General features: G+C 39.8%; 1 protein-coding gene across 1 annotated transcript; it reads left to right on the top strand.

Moving 5' to 3' along the window:
* Positions 1-26,897, top strand: LOC134614607 (alcohol dehydrogenase 1-like). Its single transcript, XM_063458584.1, has 9 exons — positions 1-49; positions 6,969-7,070; positions 9,591-9,732; positions 15,314-15,401; positions 18,256-18,475; positions 20,366-20,626; positions 21,708-21,843; positions 22,876-23,014; positions 26,735-26,897. Exons 1-9 carry the CDS (start codon positions 32-34, stop codon positions 26,757-26,759), a joined length of 1,131 nt encoding a protein of 376 aa, XP_063314654.1. The 5' UTR covers positions 1-31; the 3' UTR covers positions 26,760-26,897.

Here is a 26,897-nt window from a genome sequence, read left to right on the forward strand (position 1 = left end):
TCGGAGCTTAGCTCTTTTGGGTTTCAAAAAAATGGAGACAGCCGGCAAAGTAAGTAATTATATTTTTTTATAAATACAAATTCCATTTTAGGTGTAATATGCTTTGGTTAACAAAATGTTTTACTAGTTTGCATTTGCACAGTTTAGCATTGTCTTGTTATTTATTTCTAAAATATTTTGCCAGCAAGGATACATTGAGATTTCTCTTGTTTTCAATTAAGTACTGGGTCCACAAGCATTGCATTGTTATTTTTAGAACACGTGCTTATTCTGACAAGACACAGCAAGACAAAGAGCTTCAGAAACTGTAATACAATATCTATGTTATGCACGTTACTTCTGCAAAGCTTACAGTCACAAAATAATAGTGTGTTTGCAAAGACAGAAATGAGTAAGCAGACAGCTAAAAGGGGAAAAAAAAGATGAGAGATTTACAATAACTTTTTCAAGTAGTACTCTAAGCTCTATGGTTTATATTAGTGGTTATAGTGTATGGTGAACTTCAATCCGGTTTCCCGTCAAACCATGTTAGAACTCCCCCCAGTACCATAGCCTCTCTGCAGCCAGATTGGTAATGGGAAAATTACAGTTAGTCACTATCAAGGGTAAATCTGTCCAGCTTTACACTGCAATAAAATATCTGAGGGTGGGCAGTTGTTCCTTTGTTCCTATAACTATTTTCATATTACTTTTAATGCATTTGCACACAAAAAAAATAGTCGCTGTAAATTTCATCATAGCAGCCTATGGTGTAAAGAAATACACAGAAATTACGTCATTGTAGCAAGAGAGGGAGGGCTCACTCTCATGTTGCAGCTACAGCACATGGAGATAAGTGGCAAATTGATTTTCAAATCACTGGGTCAGCATAATATCACTACCGCTGCAGTTATCTATATCTTTCTTGTTTATGATTGGGAAGCAAAATCCAAATAGGTTATGGTGGGGAAAAATTATGATTGAAAACCCCTTCCACCTGAAGTCTGTGGATAGTCAATACAATGTTTAACAAAAATCTGCACACCAGTCAAGCCATAAGACTTGCTTTTCCCACAGAAAATCACAAATCTGCAGTGATGTTACTACTGCAAAGGATTCTGGGTGGGCATATGCAAATTAGCTTAACAAAGAATCACATTTTTGCCTCATTCCATTTTAGGATTAGATTAAATGATTAGATTAGAGGATTCGATGATTGTTCATGATTAGAATATATCATGTCCACTTTATATCAAGATCATAATTTTCTCATCTTGTGTCCCATTCCCTTTAGAGAGAGACCCTTGTCCAGTGTGGGTTTATGGGATAGCTACATTTTTTCCCCACCTGCAGTTCCAATGTTCTGATCCATTAAAGGAAGCATTTCAGAACGCCAAGGTCCACACTTGCATAGTCTGCAGATCGGCCCTTTCAAAGAGGGGGCAGATAGTCTTCCTTACTGTTTCATAGTTCCATAAACTGAAAGGAGACATACATACTTTAAGTTTAGCCTTTCTCATGTCTGTTTTTGCTGTTGATCCAGAAGAAGGCAAAACACCCAGTTTGAAGCGCTTTCCAATTTTGCAAAACACTTGAAAAAAAATCCCTCTCTGTCCCACAATGGCAGTCCGATCTTTCCTTGGATCAAGAAGCTGTGTTAAATAATATCCCTGAATATTATGCTTTTGCAAGTAGACATCCAGTTGCTGTTTAAACATCTGTACAGATTCTGATAAAATTTCTCTTCAGGCAGAGAATTCCACATCTTATTGTTCTTTCTGTAAAAAACCCTTTCCTTTGCCTTAGACTGAATATCCTTTCTTCCAGTCTAAATGCATGACCTCATGTCCTACCTTTAGACCTGCTTTTAAATAGAAGAAAATAGGAATAGAGCATTTTTGTTATGAAGGAAGGTTAACAAATTTAAATCTGTTTAGTTTAAAAAACAAACAAAAAAAACAGAGTTTCAGAGGGGATATGATGGCATTATACCAACATTTTCAGGACCAGTACAAACCATTGTCTGACATACAAGCATACCCCTCCACTTCACTGCTTTTTCTATCCTTCATAAATAAAGTGTAATAATTTAAGTTAACTGTCCAGTCATGTGTCTCATCCCACCATGTTTTTGTGATGCCTATTGTGTCATATTGCTTAGTGTATGCTATTATTTGTAGTTTCACCATCTTTATATTTAGACTCCTTGCGTTAGTAAGCATACATTTAATACAATTGCGAGTCACTTGTATATTATGTGAATTTTTATTCTGTGACATACCTCCTCTGTTCTGTGTGTGTAGTGTTAGCATAGTGCATGTACAGTAGGGACAATACAAGGCATCCTGGAAAAATGTACTGGGCAGTCTTGGTGGATTTTTAAAATGATTGCCGCTTTAAGTCACTGTCAGAAATAAAAATGTGTCAGGGTACTTATGGTGCTTAGACTGGTTTACACAGGTCCGTAAAGATAAAAACCAAGGCCTGTCTACTTAAAACAAATGTGTAACAGACTGTTTCGCTCACAAGAGGATAAAAAACGTTTAGGCGATAATCCCCTTTCAGATATACCAGCAGCTACTGCAATCACCAATCTCCCGAACTCCAAACTGCACGAATCCCCCAACTCCCGAACAGGAAACACACAAACCCTGGAAGCAGCCGCACAGGAAAAGCCGTACGAACAGCTTGCACTCCTGGCAATCGGCATACAGTCAAATTCCCCCCAAGAATGAGCCGACACTTCACTTTCAGGGTTAAGCAGGAACACACGTTTATTAACACAAATGGCTTATAAAGGATTCTCCCATGCAAGGGAGGGATTTACAGTCATTATCCGATGCACCAATCACACATAAATTACCTCCCACACATCTCCTCCCCTCAGCATGACACATAATCCCCTTAATCATGTACATTACTTCCCCACTTTCTGGATGTACCCCAAATACCTAGAGTACACTCCTAAATAGCCCTGATCTGGGTGAGCAACATACTCAAAAATCACCCAGATCAGACTAGGGGTTCGGGAGCTATGGAGGTTTAAAGTTTTGAACGACCGCACAGGCAAAGTGACCGAAAATAGTTCCATGAGGTTTGGCCTTGCAGTCGGTCTCTGTTAATGTATTAAAAAGTCCTGAACGGCTTGCCATCCGTGGGTTTCCTTGTGTTCGTTAGACTCCCCATGTGAACATTAGTCTTTCTACCGAACGGCGGCTCGTTCGGTAGTTGCGGCACGAATCCACGGAAGTCTGGAGGTCCCAGTGGTGTTTGCCTAGTCGAGTGTCCGATTTTAGTTCCAGACACTCAACGGCAAAACACCGCTGTTCGGGAGTTTAAGATGGCCGCCGCCACGTGTTCGTTCGATGAACAAAGGCCACCCAGCATTCGGCAATTAAGCTGGGGTTAACCGCAGATGCTGGGTGGTCAATTGACGGCACACTCCAGTTCCCAGGTGGTCCTTAGATCGGTACTTTGTACGGTAGATTGAATCTACCGAACAACCCGGCAGAAAGGCACGAATAAGCCTTTCTGCAGGGAACATAAAGGTTTGAACTGCAGGGCCATAGTCTAAAGGGAGCAGGCGAGCAACCAGGCTTCTCCAGTGTACAGTGGCGAGGTTAGTTTCGCCACACTTTACCCCCTAGACTAACAGGGTATCTGACCTCCTGCCGGTCAGTGCCCTGGTTAGTCCTGCAACCCACCCACGAAGCACAAACAGCAGTACAACCCACCCACAATAAATTGTTACTCCACATGGATAACGTGGAAACTTGTCCATGTCCAGGTGCCTCACCACGGCTGTACGGGAAACTGGTAGGCTGCCTTGCTGGGTTGCTGAGTGGGCAGAGACCAGCGGTACTCAGCCCTGGTGCCAGCGCTACTACGGTGTACAGTGGCGAGGTTGGTTTCACCACAAAATGTAACAACATTATAGAAACAATCGCAGAAACAAAAACCTGGCTCCACTGTACCCTTACATTAACATTCAACCAATGGAGTTAAGTTTCTTTCAGATATATATGAACAATCAGACTATACTCATCTAGTCAATAAATGCCAAACATTAATATGTAAGGCTCAGATCAAACCAATTCCCTCGGTAATAATTAAATGGAATTTTGATTTGAAAATAGATATAACTATGAAAGAATGGAATAACTCCCTTAACACATTATACAAAGCTTGCCACTGTTTGAATATACATGAAACTCACTATAAGATATTAAACAGATGGTATAGAACTCCTAAAAAAAATGGCAAAAATGTATCCCACAGTCCCCCCTAACTGTTGGAGATGTACTGAATCAACCGCAGATTTTAAACACATTTGGTGGGACTGTCCGATAATCAGACCCTTATAGGAGACGACAAACCAATATTTGTCAACTTTATTGGAACAGAAATTGAATCTGACTCCAAATATGGCCTTATTACATATGGATATGGGGCTGATTAATAGAGAATTCAGACCAATTATTTTTCATATCCTAATGGCAGTAAAAACATCAATAGCCAGAAATTGGAAGTCTCCTAGGGTGGATAGCTGGGCTAAGATTCACCATCAAAGCATTTTTCAGTGCAAAATGGAACGAGCTATTACAAACTTTGCCCCAAAGAAGGGCTACTATTATAGTTATTGGGATAGATGGATAAAAAAAATTAGACCCGGGATAATGAACTATTTTAAATTTTACTTTTTTTTTTTTCTTGCAATATACTTACTTTTAGTCTAGCAATCCCTATCCAAAACAGAGTTTGCCGGGATACCGCTTGCCTCGGACCGCTTATTTGATTTATCTATTTGTTTATTTATTTCGTTTTTTTTATTTTACCTATTTATTTATTTTTCCGGCACACTGTGAACCAAACAAATGTTTGTTTTAGTTAGTCTGTATGTATATTTGGTATTTAAAATAAAAAAATAAAGGAAATTAAGATAAAATAAAATGGGAGACAGGAAGATATACATTTATATATATATATAAGTAAATACGATGAAAATAAAACAAATGATGATGATGATTTGGTGTTTGATAAAGTCAATTTTGACACACATAAAGTATGAAATAACAAACACCATATTCTGATTTAAAAAAAAAAAAAACAAAAAAAAAACAAAAAAAAAACTTTCAACCAATGGTTGGTTGGCTTGTCCAATATAAAAACAATAGATCACTTATAGAGAGAGCACATTCAGCTTCCAGTTCTCTTGTTCGCAAAAGTGACTTTTTCCTAGGAACTTAGCTAGATGGATATTTAACAAGTGTTGCCTCAGCAATAATCAGCAGCAGATGAATTGATCACAGATTGTTAGAAAAAAACCCTGTTTGTATTGAGGTTATGTAAAAATTATATGGAGGAAACAACTTTCATTTTTAAATTAATTGCTGGACATGATTCCTTTAAATAACATACCAAAAAACAGCATGAAAAGCATGACCCGAATGTGATTGGGAAAAAAATAAAATTGACCTGTACTGGACTGAGCACTGGGGAACCTGCCCTCACCAGCTTCTCCTGCACACAGCGATCGCAGGGAGAGAACCGGAGGTTAACCTTAAAAATCTCCTATCCACTCAAGATTAGTTTATTACCCTGTGGGGACATTCTGGGGACTATTACCTAACGTGTTTGTTTACTTAGGCTTGCGCAGCAGAATAACCAACATGTAGTCAGCTACTCATTTAAGTTCCTTGTAGTTTCAGGCATATTTAATTTATCAATGGCCTCTCCCTCATCCATAAAGCACAGCTTGGCACATCTCGCCATAAACCTAAGCCTGTAATAACCTATCTCATGCAAAACCCCCTATTAATATCAGCACATGAAGGCAAGTTAATCTAGCGTAAATTAACCCCCAGCGGTTCATAACTCAATGCCTAAGTAGCTTTTACACAACTTAATACTAATGGCTAGATAGCACAACGAGGCTAATCACTGTAACGAGCAAGACTTGGCTATGAGACCCTTCATTGTTTTTGTTCTTAAACTTAAATTACTTTTACAGAATACTGTTTAGACCTAACATTTTTACACATTGTGCACCCCAGCATGGCACATCGTTTAGCCTTACTCATACACTCAGTAGATAGGCACTCAAACGTCTGCACAGCGTTACTCAGTACAATGTTACCTAAGCTTGTTTCCTACCAAGTTAATACTCAATTACCTTTAAATATAAAATTTGTGCTAGCTATCTCATGTACCTCTCTGTTCAGCTGTTTATACTGCGTTGGAGGATTGCCGTTGGGGTACCTCACAACCAACTGTTCAAAGCTTATGCACTACAAAAATAAAGAATTAAAAAAAAAAAAAAAATTGACCTGTACATATAAAATATTCTCGTTTAGACATTTTCCACATCTAAAATATACAAAACAGAATATAGTGTAGTATATTAAAAAAAAACAAAAAACTATGTATTAAATGGAATAGTAATAGTGATAACTGCAGAGTTTTCCATCTGGCTGTGGGGTGGAGTGAGGCAGTCAGTACCTCCATAGATGTCACTTTATCCCTCAGTCTAACCTTTCTTTAAATGCATTCGACATTTAAGCCTTAGAGTAGCATATGTTGCCTATATTAAAGTGCTGAAATCATACTGGAAACAAATGAATAGGCAGCTTTTTGTCCTTTATGGAGACATTATAAGTAGAGACAAATATATATTTGTCTGGGTTTGTATGAGGAACTATAGTGATATTTTCATTTAATGTAGTATCCTAAACAAAACAATATGTAAATGCAAAAAAAGGAACTTTTGAACAATCAGAAGTTCCTTTTTTCCCCTTAAATTTGCAACAAAAGCTCTCTTGTTTAGGATAAATAGATAGATAGACAGAAGACAGACAGACACAAACACACAGACACACACTACTAGCTTTTAGTTTACTAGCTCTACTAGCTTCTTAGTTTGTATGAAATATTTCTGTAGTGTAATAAATATTTTATTTATGATTGCTTATGGTTTTTTTTTTTAAATATAGATTATCAAATGCAGGGCAGCTGTTACCTGGGGAGTAAACCAACCCTTTTCAATTGAGGAGGTGGAAGTGGCTCCCCCAAAAGTCAATGAAATCAGAATTAAGGTAAAAACTTGCTATTTTTCATAAAATAATGTAAGGCTGAATATTTATACTGTCTTTCTAACAAATATGATAACTATGGTTTGATTAAATTAGAAGTGATCACATTTATCTGCAGTTATAGGTTAAGATTGATTACATTACTGCAGTTACAGATTTATTGGGAACAAATGAATATCGATTCCAATATCGAAACCAAAGTGGATACTGGGAGAAATAACGGATATGACCCAGGTTAGCACTTTGGGATATTATTATTAGTTACTATTACAATCTCTAATAAAGTATTTGTTATTTTGACCATTTGGTCTTTTTACATTTTAGCTCTGGTAACTTAACTTTATCTTGAGTTACCCTGGGTCATATCCGTTATTTCTCCCAGAATCCACTTTAAGTACACTATTTCTAGCTTTTTTCACCATTCTACCTAAGGGTTACCCCCCTTTTCCTAGTGTACTATAGTAGGCTGACTACAGTTCTTTTTTAGTTTTTCAATATCGAAACCAATACCTATATTTTAAATTGAAAATGTTGATTTTGGTGAATAATTTTCATGTATCGGGCATATAATCCCTGATAATTGGTCATCAATAAGGAGTTGTTAAATGCTTGCTTTTACCATTTGCCACAGCAGCACTAGCAGCCAGGGTGCAAATAGTAAAAGTAAAGGCCTAAGGTAGTCAGTATATGACCTTCCCCAATTAGTAAGAGAGTTTTGAAACCTCCTTTATGCCCCACCCACCATGCCGCAGTTAGGATAAAGTCTTTTAAAAAGTGAGCAACAAGTGGCTACCCATTGTAATAATAAATATCAATTGTGCAGCTACTGTGCAGTACAGGGCTTAGCTCATTGGTGGAGAGCGATCACCTGATGCTCTAAATTAATGAGCTTTACTCAATAGCTCAACAGCTCTCTTTAAAAAGTAGTTTCTAAAGTGGTTTGACTACACCAGGGCACTCCTATGTGGTCATGGTGCTTAAATTAACCCATTCAATTGCTTAAAAGTATCCCTTTAAATTGCACATTCCCAGATTAAAATGTTGCAATCATTTGAGTTATACTTACACTGCAAAATCGCAGTCACAAATTAACATTTATAGCAATCATTTGAGGTATAAACTGCTTAAATTGCAAAATCAAAGTCACGGATTAACATTTTGCAATAATTTTGGAGATAAAAACAGATTTATGCGGCCAATTATGTGCAACTGGGTTTAATGTTTAATAAAGAGCGCTGTATTATGGGATAACTGTACACACCATATTGAGCAATAAGAATTAAATATTAACTTTGTGATATCCCTAACATTATCTACGTAATAGCAATTGTGATAAAATCTAACTCCCCCATTATGTCTACTCGTAATAGTGCCAACATCAGATAAAGTCTGCTGTCTGATGTTTACAGATTCTTGCATGTGTGCTCTCATTTCTGAGATGATGTCAACACTCTCTTGTGCACACAAGGTTTTAACTGAAGGGAATTTCTCATTAGCTGATCCCAACTAATGTTCCCTGGTCCACTTTCCAAGATGGGCAGAGAAGAGAGCAGGCTGCACAGAGCACTGTGCAAAGGGCCAGTCTGCCATTAAAGGGGACCCATACAACCCTAAATATGGTGGCCAGACTTAATGTCTGCATGCCTCCTCAAGAATAACCTTGAGCGCTGGTGAAACCTTTTTTGCTTGGTCTTAGTGCCCTGTCCCCTTTTGAAACTGGCCACTTTTTGAATCAGGATTTCCTGATTTACTGAGACGGTACCCAAAAGATGCAGGACTGCTTGTTATTCATTAGATGTGTGCACTAGTAATTTCATTTAGCATGCTCAAGAACACTGAATCATCGATAAATATAAGTCAAGCTAACTAATATTCTTCAACATATAGTGGATATTATACTTTTTTTTCTTATTTTTTTTACATGATCACATTCAGACTTAATTCTTGGCAATTCTGTGTTGGATGAATGTTCAATATTTCCACATTTTTGCTCAAAATTTTCAACTTTTGTTGGTGACCATCTGCACAAAATTAGCACATATTGTTCTAAACTCTGAATGTATCTGAATTTGCTTCTGTGAGTTTTAAAACAGCAGTGTCAGCAGTAATCTTGATTTACTAGATAGAGGTGGCACTACTATTGCTGAGCAAATGTGTTATGCCCAGAAGTCTGATATTTACTATCATGACTTGCAAGCCTACTTCCAAGCTCAGCTCAGAGAGCATAATTACCCAGAGAATTTGCACACTTTGCATGATGCAGGACAAATATGAGCTCTACCCACAAACCCTCAAACACAGTATGTAGACACCAACACAAACATTGTAGAACAGCAACAGTAACTGCCTGAGTGACTCTCTCTGAAAGAATCCACAAACTACCAAAATTCCAAAAGAAACCATTTTGGAATAAGTTTATTTCTTACAGTTTCCATGTAATTCTTTAAACTCAGTCTGGAAGATGTAACACATAGAATATTATATGAAAAGTAAAAATAAAACATTGTACATTCACATTTTTAGATGGTGGCAACAGGCATATGTCGCACTGATGACCACGGAATGAAAGGAAAATTGGAAAATTCATACTTTCCCATTATTCTTGGCCATGAGGGGGCTGGTATTGTAGAAAGCATTGGAGAAGGGGTGAAAAGATTTAAACCAGGTAAGACCAATTTGTAAACATAATTAACTAAAATCAATGTTTCAATTCACTGTGATGATGTTCCATGATTTGTATCATGGCTATATTTATTAAAGCAGGCTTCCCAAAAATCCTGCCCACCGGATGTTGCTGAACTACAACTCCCATGATTCTATAAATGAAATAGATAGACTGAGATTAATGGGAGTTGTAGTTCAGCAACATCTGGAGGGCCAGAGTTTGAGGAAGCCTGCATTAAAGGGACACTATAGGCACCCAGACCACTTCAGCTCATTGGAATGGTTTGTATGCAGTGTCCAAGGTCCCTTAGCCTTGCAAATGTAATTTACCTTACCTTTGAGAGTTAACTCCACTTCTAGTGACTATCAGAGGCCTAACTGATGCAGGACGTCCTCACGCTATGCATGAGGACATCCAGCGTCAGGGGCGGGCTGGGCCGGGGGGCAGGGAGGCAATTGCCCCCCAGGCCGCCCTAAATAATTAGAAAAATGGCCACTGCAGGGCCGGTCCTGGGCGCTAGAAGGAGGGGTTGCCGCGCGGAGCAGGCTGATAGCCTGTCACAGAGAGCCCAGCAGGTGGCCAGCTGGCCACTTACGGTGCCCCAGTAGCAAGGCAGAGTAGGCACCTGCTTGTCCCAGATGGCAGGTGCCTACTCTGCAGCAATATACCGGCCGGTGTTCACGGAGTAAGGACGCATACGGCGGCGAGGGAGCTCTGCTGCTGATCTTCCTGCTCCCTCGCGCGCCCTCTCTGGTAATGCCGGGAGCCGGAATATGATGTCATTCCGGCCCCGCATCACTAAACTGCGCGAGGGAGCAGAGAGGAGCAGGAATATCATGGAGGAAGTCACTGGACCCCGGGGAAAGGACCCAGAGGACTCCTAAAGGTAGGAGCAACAAGAAATAAAATAAAGTGTGTGTCTGGAAGTAAGTGTGTGTGTGTGTGTGTGTGTCTGGAAGTGTGTGTGTGTGTGTGTGTGTGTGTCTGGAAGTGTGTGTGTGTGTGTCTGGAAGTGTGTGTGTGTGTCAGGAACTGTGTGTGTGTCAGGAACTGTGTGTGTGTGTGTGTCGAAGTGTGTGTGTGTGTGTGTGTCTGGAAGTATGTGTGTGTGTCTGGAAGTGTTTGTGTGTGTCTGTCAGGGCCGTCTTTCCGCATGGGGCCCTACCGCGCTGCCCAGCATATCCGGCCGACAGGGGAGATCCTTTGATCTCCCCTGCCGGCCAACGGAGAGGTGGGCTTGTTTTCTGGCCTTGTGCCGGTGAGAGAGATCTCAATTTAATCGGGGAGAGAGGTAGCTGCCTAGGACCCAGGGCTGCAGGAGAGGCCGACTTGTAAGGCAGATCATTCCTCCCGCAAGCAGGCTGTGTGGAGCGTTGCAGAGCATTACCATTGCAATGCTCCACACAGCATTCTGCGCGCAGGAGGACAGGAGACAGCCTGCAGCCAGACAAGCTGCAGGCTGTACAGAATTCACAACTGGGCCACCAGGGCTGGCTGTGTCCCAGCCTCTTTCACCAAAGGTAAGAAGAAGGGTGGGGGGGACATATAGATTTTATTTAACGTATAGTAGTATTAAAAAAACAAAAAACATTTGCTACCTGCACCCCTCAAACACACACACAGCACCCAACACACATATAGCACTCCACACACACGCAGCACCCCACTCACATAGCACTACACACACACGCAGCACCCCACTCACATAGCACTCCACACACACACACACACACAGAACCACACACTCACATAGCATTCCACACACACACAGCACCCCACACACACTGCACCCGTACACACAAACACATACACTGCACCCCTCACTGCAGTGTGTGTGTATTCAGCAGTCTGTGTGTGTGTTCAGCCGTCTGTGTATGTATTCAGCCGTCTGTGTGTATGTTTGTGTATGTTTGTATTCAGCGGACTGTGTATGTATTCAGCACTCTCTAGGTGTACTCAGCAGTCTGTGTGTGTGTGTGTGTGTGTGTCTATTCGTCAGTCTGTATGCGTGTATTCATCAGTTGTCGAGTGTATGCATTCAGCAGTCGGTGTGACTGCATTCAGCAGTCCGTGTGTATGTATTGAATGTATGCATTGCATTTGTTGGAGGTACTTCTAAATATAATCTTCGTTGTATCTATAATTTACATTTGTATTCCTGTAAGTTGTGTAGGCAGGGCCCCAGTGCACTGCTTTGCCCGGGGGGCCCATAATGTTGTTAAGATGGCACTGGTGTCTGTCAGTGTGTGTGTGTGTGTCAGCAAGTGTGTCTGTCAAGTAAGTGTCTGTCAGTGAATGTGTGTGTGTGTCTGCCTGTCAGTGTGTGTGTGTGTGTGTGTGTATGTGTCTGCCTGTCAGTGAGTGTTTGTCAGGGTTTGTGTGTGTATTGAGAGTGAGTGCCAGTGTGCCTGTCAGCAGGGCCAGCCTTTGAGGTATGCAAGCTGTGGGGTCATGTAGGGCGCAATAACAACAGAGGCGCCTGGTGGCCAACACAGCTCACAAGTTTTGGACACCAGCATATTTAATTTAAACGATTCCCTGGTGGTCCATTGGTGCGCACCAGCAGTAGGTGCAGTCAGATCATATCCCTTGTGGTTCCGGTGCTCAGTTAGTGAGTCAGAGCACAGGCTCAGAGATTCTCAGCCTGTGCTCTAACAACATTGAAAGTCGGAGCCACGAAGGAGTGGGTATGGCAAAGAGCTACTAATTAGCATAATATCAATATCCGTTATAAAACCAGGAAAAGGTGGCCATGGATGGTGAGCTGATTCAGGGGTGCAATGGGCCACTTGACTGGACTTGCCCCCCAGGCCCGAGGCTGCCAGCCCTCCCCTGTCCAGCGTCATGTAAAGCCACATAAGAAAGCATTATACATGCTTTTCTATGGGGGAAATATTAATGCGAGCGCAGCCATTGGTGCACATGTGCATTAGGTCTCCCACCCTGACTGCTTTCGGTGGGGGAGGAGCGGAGTCGGAACACAAACTAACGCCGAGGGACATCGGCACTGCAATCAGGTAAGTGACAGAAGAGGGGCTGCGCAACAAAGGGGGACACTATAGAGAGCTATAGTGCCAGGAAAACATCTTTGTTTTCCTAGCACTATAGTTTCCATTTAAATCAGTGCTCCCCAACCTTTTTATCGTCGCGGACCGGTAAACGTTTGATAATTTTTCCGCGTTGTTTTGATTTAATAAGACAAAAAAAAAAAAACAGTCACATATATTAAAAAAACACGCAGACACATACATAGTCAGAAAATCACAAACACAGTCACATAAAGACAGACTCAAAATTGTGTGTATGTGTGTGTGAGCGGTGCAGTGTGTATGTGAGGGTGGCAGTGTGTGTGAGAGTTGCAGTGTGTGTGTGTGTGTATGGGGGGCAGTGTTTGTGGGGCAGTGTGTGTAGTGTGTGTATGGGGCAGTGTGTGTAGTGTGTGTATGGGGCAGTGTTTGTGGGGTAGTGTGTGTATGGGGCAGTGTTTGTGGGGCAGTGTGTGTAGTGTGTGTATGGGGCAGTGTTTGTGGGGCAGTGTGTGCATAGGGCAGTGTTTGTGGGGTAGTGTGTGTATGGGGCAGTGTTTGTGGGGCAGTGTGTGTAGTGTGTGTATGGGGCAGTGTTTGTGGGGCAGTGTGTGTAGTGTGTGTATGGGGCAGTGTGTGTATGGGGCAGTGTTTGTGGGGCAATGTGTGTAGTGTGTGTATGGGGCAGTGTGTGTATGGGGGGTAAGGAGGGTAGGGAGGCTTTTTTTTTTAATTAAACTTAATATATTCATGTCCCCCCTCCCTCCTCTACCCCCTCTTACCTTTACTGGGAGGAGGGGGGACATTTCTTAGTCCCTGGTGGTCCGGTGGGGATTCCCTGGTGGTCCGGTGGTGGTGAGATGAACTCTAGCCCAGTTACAGGGCTAGAGTTCACTCTCGCGAGATTTGGAGCATTGCCGTGGTTACCGCGGCAACGCTCCAAATCTCGCGAGAGGAGGACCCGGAGGAGCTGCAGGTAAGAGCTCCCGGGTCCTCTCTCACTCCCTCCCCTGCCGGCTGTCAGCACAGTGCCTGCAGACCGGGGAGGGAGATCTCTGATCTCCCCTCCGGTCCGCAGGCACATTGCAGGGCTGGCACTTGGGCAATGCCAGCCCTGCATTAGCCGGCAGGCTCGCACACCCCTGGGCGGCCCGGTACCGTTTGATCCACGGACCGGTACCGGTCCGCGGCCCGGGGGTTGGGGAACACTGATTTAAATGACCAAGCAAGGTTAGCTCGTTCAGTATAGGTCAGTCAGGAATGCTGACACACACTGCTGGCAAGACAAAGACTTTAATAGATTTTCCTTTCTGTATAAAAAAAGACAAATTTTCTTCCATATTTTAGAGGCTGCAAATTTGTTCAATGTAATTTTGCCTTAAAGAAACACACTGGCCCCAATATTGGCCCAATAACAACTAACCTCAATCAAGTGTAATGTGTCCTAGAGACCAGTTCTCAGACGCCATCTTACCTTACCGTGATAACTTTCTTAACACAGTTTAATACTGAAGTTTAATATCAAAGTCACAACACCTCCCCACTCCTTTCCTTGGCAGCTTTGCTAATAGATAAGTATTGGGTTGGCGGCCGTTGATAGGCTGAGCTGAATTAGAGCTTATTGAGCTGCATCAAATTGGCCACATTAATGAAAGCAAAGAGCCTGCTTTTATTCTTGTTGTAATCAAATAAGCTGGAACTCATTAGAATGGCATTGCATACAGTTACAGACTCCTTCTTGTTTCTCTACTACAAAATGTAACTGTTAGCAGCTGCCTCAAGTTTTAATATCTTCCACAGAGAGTAATAGGATCCAAGAAATGGTAGGGACTACTTTGTCTTAGTATTATTCCTCCACCTGACACTGGGTAGAGCTGCTGCCGTCAAGCCTGTTGTTCCTTCCAGCCATCACCAGTGATAGCTGCAGGGAAATTGGCTCTTTCCGGGGTTTCATGGCATACTACGTAGACCTCAATATGTGAGAGTACAGCAGTGATGTCAGCTTCTGGCAGCTGAAGCACCAGTAGCAGAAGAGGAGCAGATGGCAGCCAACAAGGGACAGGTTCAGGTAAGTGGCCACTGGACCCAGAGCAGCAATGTCACTATCGGGGGTCTTTGCAAATTATACAAAGTCCCCAGGCATTAACAGAACAGTGAGTCTTTTTTCAACCAATTTTACTATAAAATAACTGTATAACAGACTTGCTAAATGAGATAAATATGTTTTTTTGGGATCTGTGTGTGTTAGCACCTAACCTCAAATATGTTTTGTCCTTTGTGTCCCTGTTGGTTGGATCTCCTTTTCGCGCACACATTCCTTTGTGACACACTCAGTGTACAGTACCATCCATCATAGCTCTGCACTTTTTTGGTTGTCAATATTACATAAATTCCTCATTTTTTTTTTGCATTGTGTCTGTAAAGCTTAATATAATTTTTATACTTTTCGGAATATATCTACAAAAATGAGGAGCGAAGTTCATAAACCGCCACCTTTTCTTTTTATATCATAAATTGCAGTGCAGTATTAATCAAAATAATATTTCCATGTTTAGGTGACAAGGTCATTCCTCTTTGCTTACCCCAGTGTGGTCAGTGCCTTTGCTGCAATGATGAAAGGACCAATATTTGCATTGTAGCCAGGTATGTAATACAACTTTATTTGTACAACAACCTCATTATAACTTCACACTGGGCAACATTTTTCATGGATAGTCCTTCCTTCCATATAGAGATCAAATACAAACTGATAACAGAAAAAATAAAGCTTTATATTCCATTATATTGAAAAAAAAAATACACTTCTGTGTCACTCATACAGAGATAGAAATATAAGATTCCTTCATTCACCCATTCAGGGAAATTAAAAACATTCATTATGAAAAAGTAAATCAAACAACAAAAAGGACAGATGTGGTCAGATTCAAGAAATCAAATGAAACTAACCGCATCTCTGGAAATAACTATAGCGGCAGTGTCTAGGATTATAATGCTGGCTGTCGGTAACAGGTGTAGCTGTGAACCGCTAAAGGTGTCACTATAGACCCATGAGCAGAAAAAATGCTATTAAATACCAAAATGAAGTATATATTTTGGATTGAGGAGGGTATGCAGTGTTAATAGCAGTCAAATTCGGACTGCTAGTTTTAAATTTAAACAACCTCTCTCCCTGTAAATCCTGTACAAAAAGGATTATAGGTCCCCAAATCACAACCATAAATACCTCTTACAAAAAAATACTAATGATAGGTAACAGGTGTAGCTGTGAACCGCTAAGGGTGTCACTATAGACCCATGAGCAGAAAAAATGCTACTAAATACCAAAATGAAGTATATACAAAAAGTTACTGCTAAATGCAAAAAATAAATAAAGTATATACAGTGGTACTAGGATTCCACGCCTGTCAATAGAAGGATATGTATAGGTAGTGATATAATGAGCCAAATGGCAACAGCAACTCACCCCTAATTATCAGCTTTAATATAGTGCACTATAAGGAGATGAGAAAAATCCCCAAGTCCCAACCATAAATACCTCCTATAGAGATAGTAGTAGATACAGGGTAAACAGAGGCTCCAAATGAGGCTAGTACAGGGGTGAAGGGAGATTGAGGAAGGTATGCAGTGTTAATAGCAGTCAAATTCGGACTGCTAGTTTTAAATTTAAACAACCTCTCTCCCTGTAAATCCTGTACAAAAAGGATTATAGGTCCCCAAATCACAACCATAAATACCTCTTACAAAAAAATACTAATGATAGATACAGAGTAGACAGAGGCTCCAATTGGAGCTAGTACAGAGGTAAAGGGAGATTGAGGACGGTAGACAGTCATAATAACAGTCAAATTCGGACTGCTGGTTTAATTTATAAAGCCTCTCTCCCTGTTAATCTAGCTAGACAGGCATAGAAAAGAAAGAGTAAATCAAATATACATTAAGTGATTAACATGGTGCTAAAACCACCAGTGCCCAGTGCTCATATCCGTGATATGAGGAAAAAACAAATTGCCCAACGTACGTTTCGGTGCTAAAAAGGAGCACCTTCGTCAGGGGCTAACATTAGACTGTTAATGAGTCTCTTTTATATGTGATGTGCCAGGAGGCATGAGTACCTTTGACCAATAGGAGCAGGGGGAGTGTGATATCAGCTGTACTACATTCACTCTAATCTCCAGGGTAACATGAGATGTTATTGGGGGCGGGGCTTGATGCCGGTCACATGGTCCGACGTGTCAGACCCTATCCATCTGAAGTTAGTGGGCGGGTCGTGAGATGAGATGGGCCGGCCAAACCCCCATTTAACCCCATATATTGCTGTGACAGCTCATGGGTCTATAGTGACACCTTTAGCGGTTCACAGCTACACCTGTTACCGACAGCCAGCATTATAATCCTAGACACTGCCGCTATAGTTATTTCCAGAGATGCGGTTAGTTTCATTTGATTTCTTGAATCTGACCACATCTGTCCTTTTTGTTGTTTGATTTTGTATATATGGGGTTATGCCCCTTCTTGAGACATCTGGAGTCTCTAATTGGTACACCAGTCTCTGAGTAGACACTCGGCATTACTTCCTCGGGTTATCCGGGGTTGTCGGCACAGGTGTACACCCAGAGACACTGAACTTTTTGTTCTCTGTTTTCCTATTATGAAAAAGTATAATTATATGCATCGACTGGAGATTTTGTAAAACCCTTTTCTTAAACAGTGCTATTAACAATATGCACTAGCACTTTTTGATTTTTTTGTTTTGCTTTGTCAATCAATGTTTTTGTTCTGGCACCGAACAGGATAACAGCTTGGCAGAAAGGTGATAATACCATATATATACACTGCTCAAAAAAATAAAGGGAACACTTAAACAACACAATGTAACTCCAAGTCAGTCACACTTCTGTGAAATCAAACTGTCCACTTAGGAAGCAACACTGAGTGACAATCAATTTCACAGGCTGTTGTGCAAATGGGATAGACAACAGGTGGAAATTATAGGCAGTTAGCAAGACACCCCCAATAAAGGAGTGGTTCTGCCGGTGGTGACCACAGACCACTTCTCAGTTCCTATGCTTCCTGGCTGATGTTTTGGCTACATCCAGAGCAGACTGAAGCAGTTGCTTCCTCCATCATCCACAAGGGAAGCAGCATGCATTTTTAATTGCCCCAATAGGGTGAATAAAGGAATCATTTATTTAAGTCTGAGTTAGCACAGAAGGTGAAATGTTATGTAATGTAAAATATAGTGGTATGAGTTTTCCTCTATCATTTTGAATCTCACCAGCCCAAGCACAAATGTTTAAATATGAAGAGTAGTAAATCACTAAACCATTAACCTCTGTACCACTACTGGAAAGCCATCATTTTAATGTACAACGATGAGTATTTAACACTACTTTGTTAATGTTTTAAATGTGTTTTGAATCATATCTAAAAACAGTGCAATTTAAATTTTCATATAATTACCTACATTCAAACAAACTATGCATTCTGTTTCTCATAGCACAGCTAATCGCAGAGGACTGATGGCTGATGGCACCAGTAGATATACCTGCAAAGGAAAACAAATCCATAATTTTTTTCACTCTGGCACCTTTAGCGAATATACTGTGGTTGAAGAAATTGCAGCCACTAAAATTGATAACAACGCACCACTGGATAATGTCTCTCTTTTTGGATGTGGCTTCACAACTGGTTATGGTGCTGCTTTAAACACAGCCAAGGTATTCTGAACATGTATATCTGCATGCCTATTTGTTGATGTGTACCTAACTGGACAGGTGACCTCCGTGACTTATATTAGAACCCCCAATATATGGAGGATGCAGGCTATAACTACGTAACCTTGTATTAATGCAATGGAGGGCCAGTGCGGGATATTTATGCCATCATTGGTACAGATTGCTAATTTCTCTTTCATTAAACCAGCATTAAGGGATGGAACAAGAACAGAGCTAGTGCTTCTTTATTATGCTATTATTAAGCAATTGCATGCTCTCATTATGCATTATTTATACTCTAAACAACAATAGTTATTAATTAAGGCAACTCAACTGGACCAATAAACAAGTTATGTGTGTTTTGTCAGAAAGCCTAGATCATGGAATATGACGAAAATTGTAAACTGGCTAACACATTTTAATCAATAGAGAAAACTACCTCAATAAAAGAGATAGAAAGTGTTTCTTTACAGTGCCCAAAATAAAAAAACAAATATTCTGTTGTCTGTATATTTGGCTAACACATTTGATTGGGGATTTCACCCCTCTTACATTTCTGTAATCTCCCCCATTGTACCCAGTTCTGAAAGTAAAGTTAAATCTACAAACTACACAGTGGGTTAGTGGAGCTGAAAACCAACATTGTATCAATCAGAAACTGAACCTTAAACTGAACCTTAAAGGGGAATTGTCATTATCAAGTATTTATGCTATGTCTACTTATCCATTATAACTGGGGTAAGCAACCTTCGGCACTACAGATGTTGTGGACCACATCTCCACTGATGCTTTGCAAGCATTATGGATGTAGGAGTATGAGGGAAGATGTAGACCACAGCACCTAGAATGCCAAAGGTTGCCTACCCCTGCACTACAAACTATTAATGAATATGTGTATTTGAAAAATTATTAAAAATAGGAAGTCCCATTTTGGCTCCCTGTTTGGGAAAAATCCATGCTGACTTCATATATTACATTTCTACTTTTCCTCTTAGGACTTTATCTCTTTCCTTTATTTTTCCCCCTACTCTTTTCTTGTTTTCTTTAATGGTATCTATACAATGCTATCATTTCTTGTCGGCTAGTCTGAAAAGTTGTTTTATGCTCGAGTTCTGATGTATCTGCACTACTATAAGCTTGTTTAAGCAGGGTTCTCATCTACCCATTGTTCCTGTGTCACTGTGTAACTGTCTCATGTATTGTAAATTTCACCCCTTTTATAATATTGTAAAGCGCTGCGGAATTAGTTGGTGCTGTATAAATACCAATAATAATAATATTTGCTGTTTTAGTTACTGGTACATGCTAATCTAATTATGATTATGTACTGATGCATATTTGCTCCATGTATTGTGTATATTCACTGTGCAGTTTGTTTGTTTTTCTCATGCCCATCTGTATCTCATTTTATGTTCTTTATATAACTATATTTTGTAAAATCAAGCACTAATACATGAACACATTTACAAATTCACAAAAATTAGATTTTTTTTTAAATAATACATTAATAAGATGTCTGCTGATGTTATGAATTCTTCTAGACTCTAAGCCCATGTGATCAGGGTCCTCATCTACCCATTGTTCCTGTAACACTTTGTAATTGTCTCATTTATTGTTAAAGTTCTCCCTGTTATAATATTGTAAAGGGCTGCGGAATAAGTTGAAATAAGGAATAATATAATTACTACTACTTCTACTACTACTACTACTAATAAATGTGCAAGGTTGGTGTGAAATGTATCAATGATATTTGAAAATTTAAATTCTAGCATACATTGAGCCTGTGAGATTTGGGAATTGAACATTATAACTTTGTCAGATGTATATTGATTTAAATGTCTTCTCTAAAACACCTTTTTACCCAAAGAGTCACTTAAAAATATTTTTGTTCAGGTACATCCAGGGTCTACATGTGCTGTATTTGGTTTGGGTTGCGTTGGACTTGCTGCTCTCATGGGTTGTAAAGCAGCTGGTGCGTCCCGTATCATTGGAGTAGATATCAACAAGGACAAGTTTGACCTGGCTAAAGAATTAGGAGCAACTGAGTGCATCAACACCAAAGATTATGATAAACCCATTGAACAAGTACTTCAGGAGCAAACTGGTGGTGGTTTGGACTATGTATTTGAATGCATTGGTAACACAAAAACTATGGTATGTGCATCGAACCTTACTATGAAGAGCAAAATGACTAATTATTCAAAGATGACTTTGCCAGTTTATTTTTGTAGCCTGACAAAAAGTTCTGACATTTCATTTTCCATTCCATAGTTCTGATTAGGCAGTGTTTTAATTATACTCCCTATTGGTATTTTACTCTTAGGGGTCAAATTCATTCCATCAGAAAATGCATTTTCACCATTTTTTAATGATACCTAATTCAGAAGTAAGCATTATCCAACTTAGATTATTGGCACTATCAAATGTAGCACAATCTTATAGATATTTAGGATTGGGAAACACAAAGTATACTAGTACTCCAACTAGTGACTGACTGACAGTAGTATGGACCTCTGAGCAAATGTACTACATTGTTAAATGTGCTGTGCTTTCTATTTTTACTCTTCTTTCATTGAATGTCTTAATACAGCATTTATTTCTAAGATGTCACTAGCGGGAGATTCTTTCTCACAATCAAAAGTATATTGTCCCTCTTTACTATCCAAACTTGAAGTCTGGGCAAGTTCAGGCAATGTTTCATTGCTTTATCTACAACAAAGTCAATAGAGTTGGGGTGAAATTCTGTTTGAAAAGGCCTATATTTTAAGTCAAATAATTATTTAATCATGAAATAATATAGCTGTAGTGGGGGGGAGGGACGATGACAAATTATGGAAACTCTAGTTATAGTCAGAAGCATAATAGAATAATCAGAAAATCATTAGGCAGACATAACTCCTCAAATAATTCAAGGGAAGAATGCAATTTCACTAAAAATGTTAAATTCTTTTCAATGTCCTTATTTGATTAATGACATCCATTTTAGCTTTTCACAAAATATTAATTCTGATGAGATTCCAAACCTTTTAATGCATTCATTCCATAACTTGCACTGATAATCTCCCCATGTAAGTGGTAGGCAACCTTCAGCAATGTAGTTAACAACACCTGGAGTGCCAAAGGTTGCCTAGCCCACCACAATTTTAAATACATATTTACTAGTCAACATATTTCTATATTTTGTCAACACATAAACGGGTCTTCAAACCATGATTGCATACTTTTTACATTGCAGGTTGCGGCAATAAAGTCCAGCCATTTTGCATTTGGAACGACTGTAATTGTTGGAGTTTCTGATATAAATGAAACGATTACCATTGATCCAATGGTTTTTTTGACTGGACGTAAAATGACAAGTTCTATTTTGGGAGGTATTGTATTTTTATACCCACTATAATTTAGTTTTTATATACCACCAGGAGATTCTGCTACATTTTACAGTGTAACATAATTACAAACAAGTTGATGTTTAACACATGTTTTAGAACGTTTACTATACCATATAATTAGCTTCTACATAAGCACACAGAGACTGTTGCAAGTTGATAATGTAGTAGCAGGTACCCCCAGGCATTAATAGGGTTGTACAGGAAGGAAGCATGTTACAAGGGCAATATGTGGTAGGAAGCATTAAGGAATATTGGAAAACGGGAGCAGCACAGGCAACGTCATGGAGGTTGTAACAATGTCAAAATATATCAGGATTCATAAAATATCCAATTGTTTGCAAATGAGAATACCACTGAATCTTTACCAGCTAAGATTCAAAAAGCTCAAGCGTGTTGCAGTTTGCTAGCCAATTGAGGCCCAGCATTTGAAAATAAAGTAAATGAGAGAAATAAAACATATGGTGAATACAAGACTCAAGATTGTACATCTTATACTACTAGTCAGCCTGATAATTGACTTGCCTTTGCAAATTTGGTCCATGACAACTTTCAGGGCTGAATTTTCATTCACCAAATTTTATTCACCTAATAGGAGAGAATAAATATTGATCCCTGGTAAAACTGTGATTAAATACAGTACACAGAGTCTAACAGTATCCTCAGCTTAGTAATAGCTCCTCTTTGTATAATATAATGTGTAGAGCACTGTTTTCTGATGGATGATGTTAATTATTGCGCTATCCCCTTTGTGCTTTTATAAGCATCCCTCATTCAATATTTCAATCAAGTCAGATCTTGAAAATTAACCTGAATATAATTTACCTATGCAGAATAATGGTCATTGCGATTTAAAATCTGTTAAAGGTAGGTTGAAGCTAAAGAATAAAACCAATGTAGAAGTCAAATTCTGAAGGCAAATCACAGGCAGCTTTATATTACCCAACACATGGAATGTGCGATATATGTACATTAGTTATATATGTTTACTTTTAACACAATAAATATGTTATTTAGGGTTGAGGGTCAAGGATGATATCCCAAAACTGGTTACCGCTTACATGGAAAAAAAGGTTGATGTGGACAAGCTGGTGACACACAGACTACCTTTTGAGGAAATCAATAAAGGATTTGACCTTTTGCAGTCTGGTAAAAGGTATTTGTTTTATACTTGTATACGTTTTGTGAGCTTAAATTAAATAAATATCAGTTTCATCTCTTGTGCTTTGACATCACACTGATATCATATAGTGGAATATGACAAACTATTTTACTTCCATGAGCTATGGCTAGTGAAATAAGCAAATCCCTTAAGGGGACCTTGCTGACCACTACAGCTAATTTAAGTTAACCTACCCCTAGAGGCACTTCCGGGTGGTTAGGCGACTTTTGGTCACCTACTTGACCTGGACGTCCTCACGCTCTGGCTGAGAACATCCAGCATCTCTAAATCCCCATTGGAAAACATGAAGCAATGCTTTCCTATGGGCTAGTCCTAATGTGAGTGTGGTGTTCGGCGCACATGTACATTAGGTCCCACTGCCGGCTGATGTTGGTGGAGGAGCGGAGGCAGAGTCTGACCCAGCCCCGAAGGACATTGGTGCTGGACTGAGGTAAGGGACAGAAGGGTTTTTAACCCTTCTAGTGCTGAAGGTGCATTGTTCTATAGTGGTAGGAAAACAAGTTTGTTTTCTTAGCACTATAGTTTCGTTTTAAGTAATTCACATTTGCTAAACTACAAGAACATATTTACTGCTGTACAATCATTAAATTAGCTATAGTGTAATTTGCTATTCCAAATAAGACAACTATATAATTACCCTTAATGGATTTTGCTTATTCCACATGCTTTATTTTCACGGAGCACTTGTTTCTTCACTTTGCTTACATGTCAATCTTAGGGTGGGTTGTGTGATTGTAATCTAGAAGGGGGGTAGCCTGCAATGGTTGTATGTTATCTCAGAGATCTGAGATAACTGAGGTATTTAGCTTAGGGTCCATACCTGGTACTGTAGGTTGTCTGTTAGTACTGAGACAACCTAAGGTATGTGTTTTACGCTCAAGGACAGCCTTTGCTGTTAGGAGATTTATCAGTATTTCAAGCTTAGTAATTCAGAGTTAGCTTCTGGTATTAAAGGATCACTATAGGGTCAGGAACACAAACATGTATTCCTGACCCTATAGTGTTAAAGCCACCATCTAGCCCCCCTGGGCCCCTCATGCCTCCATAAATATAGCAAAATCTTACTGTAGTCAAGCCTGAAGCTGTAGATCTGCATGCTGTTTGCCTCAGAAAAACAAGCAGTCTGCTGACATCATCAGAAGTGGTAGCCTGATCCAATCACAGTGCTTCCCCATAGGATTGGCTGAGACTGACAAAGAGGCAGATCAGGGGCAGAGCCAGCACAATTCAAACACAGCCCTGGCCAATTAGCATTTCCTCATAGAGATGAATTGAATCAATGAATCTTTATGAGGAAAGTTCAGTGTCTGCATGCAGAGGGAGGAGATACTGAATGTTTGGATGCATTTTAGGCAGCCATGACCCAGGAAGGATTTCTAACAGCCATCTGAGGAGTGGCCAGTGAAGTTATCACTAGGCTCTAATGTAAACACTGCTTTTTCTCTGAAAATACAGTGTTTACAGCAAAAAGCCTGAAGGTAAGGATTCTACTCACCAGAACAAATTAAATAAGCTGTAGTTGTTCTGGTGACTATAGTGTCCCTTTAACTGTAAATCTCGTTTTTTTAAAAATGTATCACATTTAATGAAAAAAAAACTATTCTTTCAATCTGGGGGGTTTCCTTACCCAAAATGATCTCAAATGGCTGTATACCCTCCTATCACAATATAGATGTTTCTTTTAATTCACTATTGTGAATCTGTTTCCTGTCAGACATCCCTATGTTGTAATTCTAACCATTGTTTTATCAATTTATAGTAGTACGTCAATAATATTCTATTTCAAGTTAATAATCATAGTTGCACACTTTGCTTTCCTGTTCTTTTCAATATGCTATTTATCTCCATTCTGATTTTTACTTTTTAATTAACATCAGCTGGATAATAGGCAGTTTTAATAGTGGTCTAATTGCCATTTCAATAATAAAGCCTGCTGAGGCACAAGACACATTGTTTATCCTACAAACTGTTGTTAATTTGTATCCACAATCCCCAGTTCTCTTTCTACATTTTTCCATTACCGTACATACTCGAGTATAAGCCGACCCGAATATAAGCCGAGGCACCTAATTTTACCCAAAAAAACTGGGAAAACTTATTGACTCGAGTATAAGACTAGGGTGGGAAATGCAGCAGCTACTGGTAAATTTCTAAATAAAATTAGATCCTAAAAAAATGATATTAATTGAATATTTATTTACAGTGTGTGTATAATTTACAGTGTGTATATAATGAATGCAGTGTTTGTATATAATGAATACAGTGTGTGTGTATGAGTGCAGTGTGTGTATGAGTGCAGTGTGTGTGTATGAATGCAGTGTGTGTGTATGAGTGCAGTGTGTGTGTATATGAGTGCAGTGTGTGTGTATATGAGTGCAGTGTGTGTGTATATGAGTGCAGTGTGTATATGAGTGCAGTGTGTATATGAGTGCAGTGTGTATATGAGTGCAGTGTGTATATGAGTGCAGTGTGTGTGTGTGTGTGTGAGTGCAGTGTGTGTGTGTATGAGTGCAGTGTGTGTGTGTATGAGTGCAGTGTGTGTGTGTATGAGTGCAGTTTGTGTGTATGAATGCAGTGTGTGTGTGTATGAGTGCAGTTTGTGTGTATGAATGCAGTGTGTGTTTGTGTATGTGTTGCAGAGCCTTGGTGGGGGGTGGGCATTTTTATTATTATTTTAATAATGTTTTTTGTTAAATTATTTTTTATTTCATTATTATTTATATATATATATTTTTTTTTTCGTCCCCCCTCCCTGCTTGATACATGGCAGGGTGGGGGGCTCTCACTCCCTGGTGGTCCAGTGGCATTGGCAGATCAGTGGAGGGGGGCTGACAGAGAGCGCTTACCTCTCCTGCAGCTCCTGTCAGCTCCCTTCTCCTCCGTGCCGGTCCGGTCAGCTCCCTCTGCAAGTCCCAGTGTAAGTTTCGCGAGAGCCGCACTATGACCCCGCGGCTCTCGCAAGATTTACACTGGGAGCTGACAGGGGAGCTGACCGGACCGGCACGGAGGAGAAGGGAGCTGACAGGAGCTGTAGGAAAGGTAAGTAAACGCTCTCTGCAGCCCCCACAGCCCCTTGTCTGTATTATGGCAATGTAAGTTGCCATAATACAGACAGTGACTCAAGCATAAGTCGAGTTGGGGTTTTTCAGCACAAAAAATTAGCTGAAAAACTCGACTTATACTCAAGTATATACGGTAATTTATCTTCTATTAAATACTTCTGTGTGATGTGAAGTATTACCAGTTTTTGGATTCCCTAGTGGGATACCTCTTCAAGTTTCTGTAGCAATGAAACTATATTAACTGACAAATCAGGGCAGTTTGTTCTAGAGACTGAATGGTGATTTTGGTATCGATGTAAAAATATTAAACTGAATTATTTATTATATAAACCTGCATTAGTTCTTAAAAGAAGACCCTAAGCAAAATAATTACCACATCATGCTGTAATGATTATGGCACCATTAGTGACCTAGCACAACCCAATATAAGTAGGCAAACTGTTTGCTAAATGTTTCGCTTCTTACCTGGAGTCTGCTGGGCACAGATCTCTATCGCTGTTTTTCCTGCATATTTACTACTTGAATTGGGGTACGCCAGGCACCATAACCACTACAGCACACATGAAGTACTAAAAATGTGTAACTACAATTTTGTTCATTGTTTTATTACTGTTTTGCTTTGCCTTTTCAGCATTCGAACTGTTTTGTTATTTTAACAAGAGTCAACAGAGGAATAAGATCACTTCTACCAACTGCTCACTCTACATACATTTTTTTTGAAATTCAGGATCTGAAAGCATTCTTATACAGCAATAAGCTACAAATAAAAGAAAATAATATTCTTTTTTGTGGTT

Source organism: Pelobates fuscus, chromosome 6, assembly GCF_036172605.1.
Source record: "Pelobates fuscus isolate aPelFus1 chromosome 6, aPelFus1.pri, whole genome shotgun sequence".
Classification (NCBI taxonomy): domain Eukaryota; kingdom Metazoa; phylum Chordata; class Amphibia; order Anura; family Pelobatidae; genus Pelobates; species Pelobates fuscus.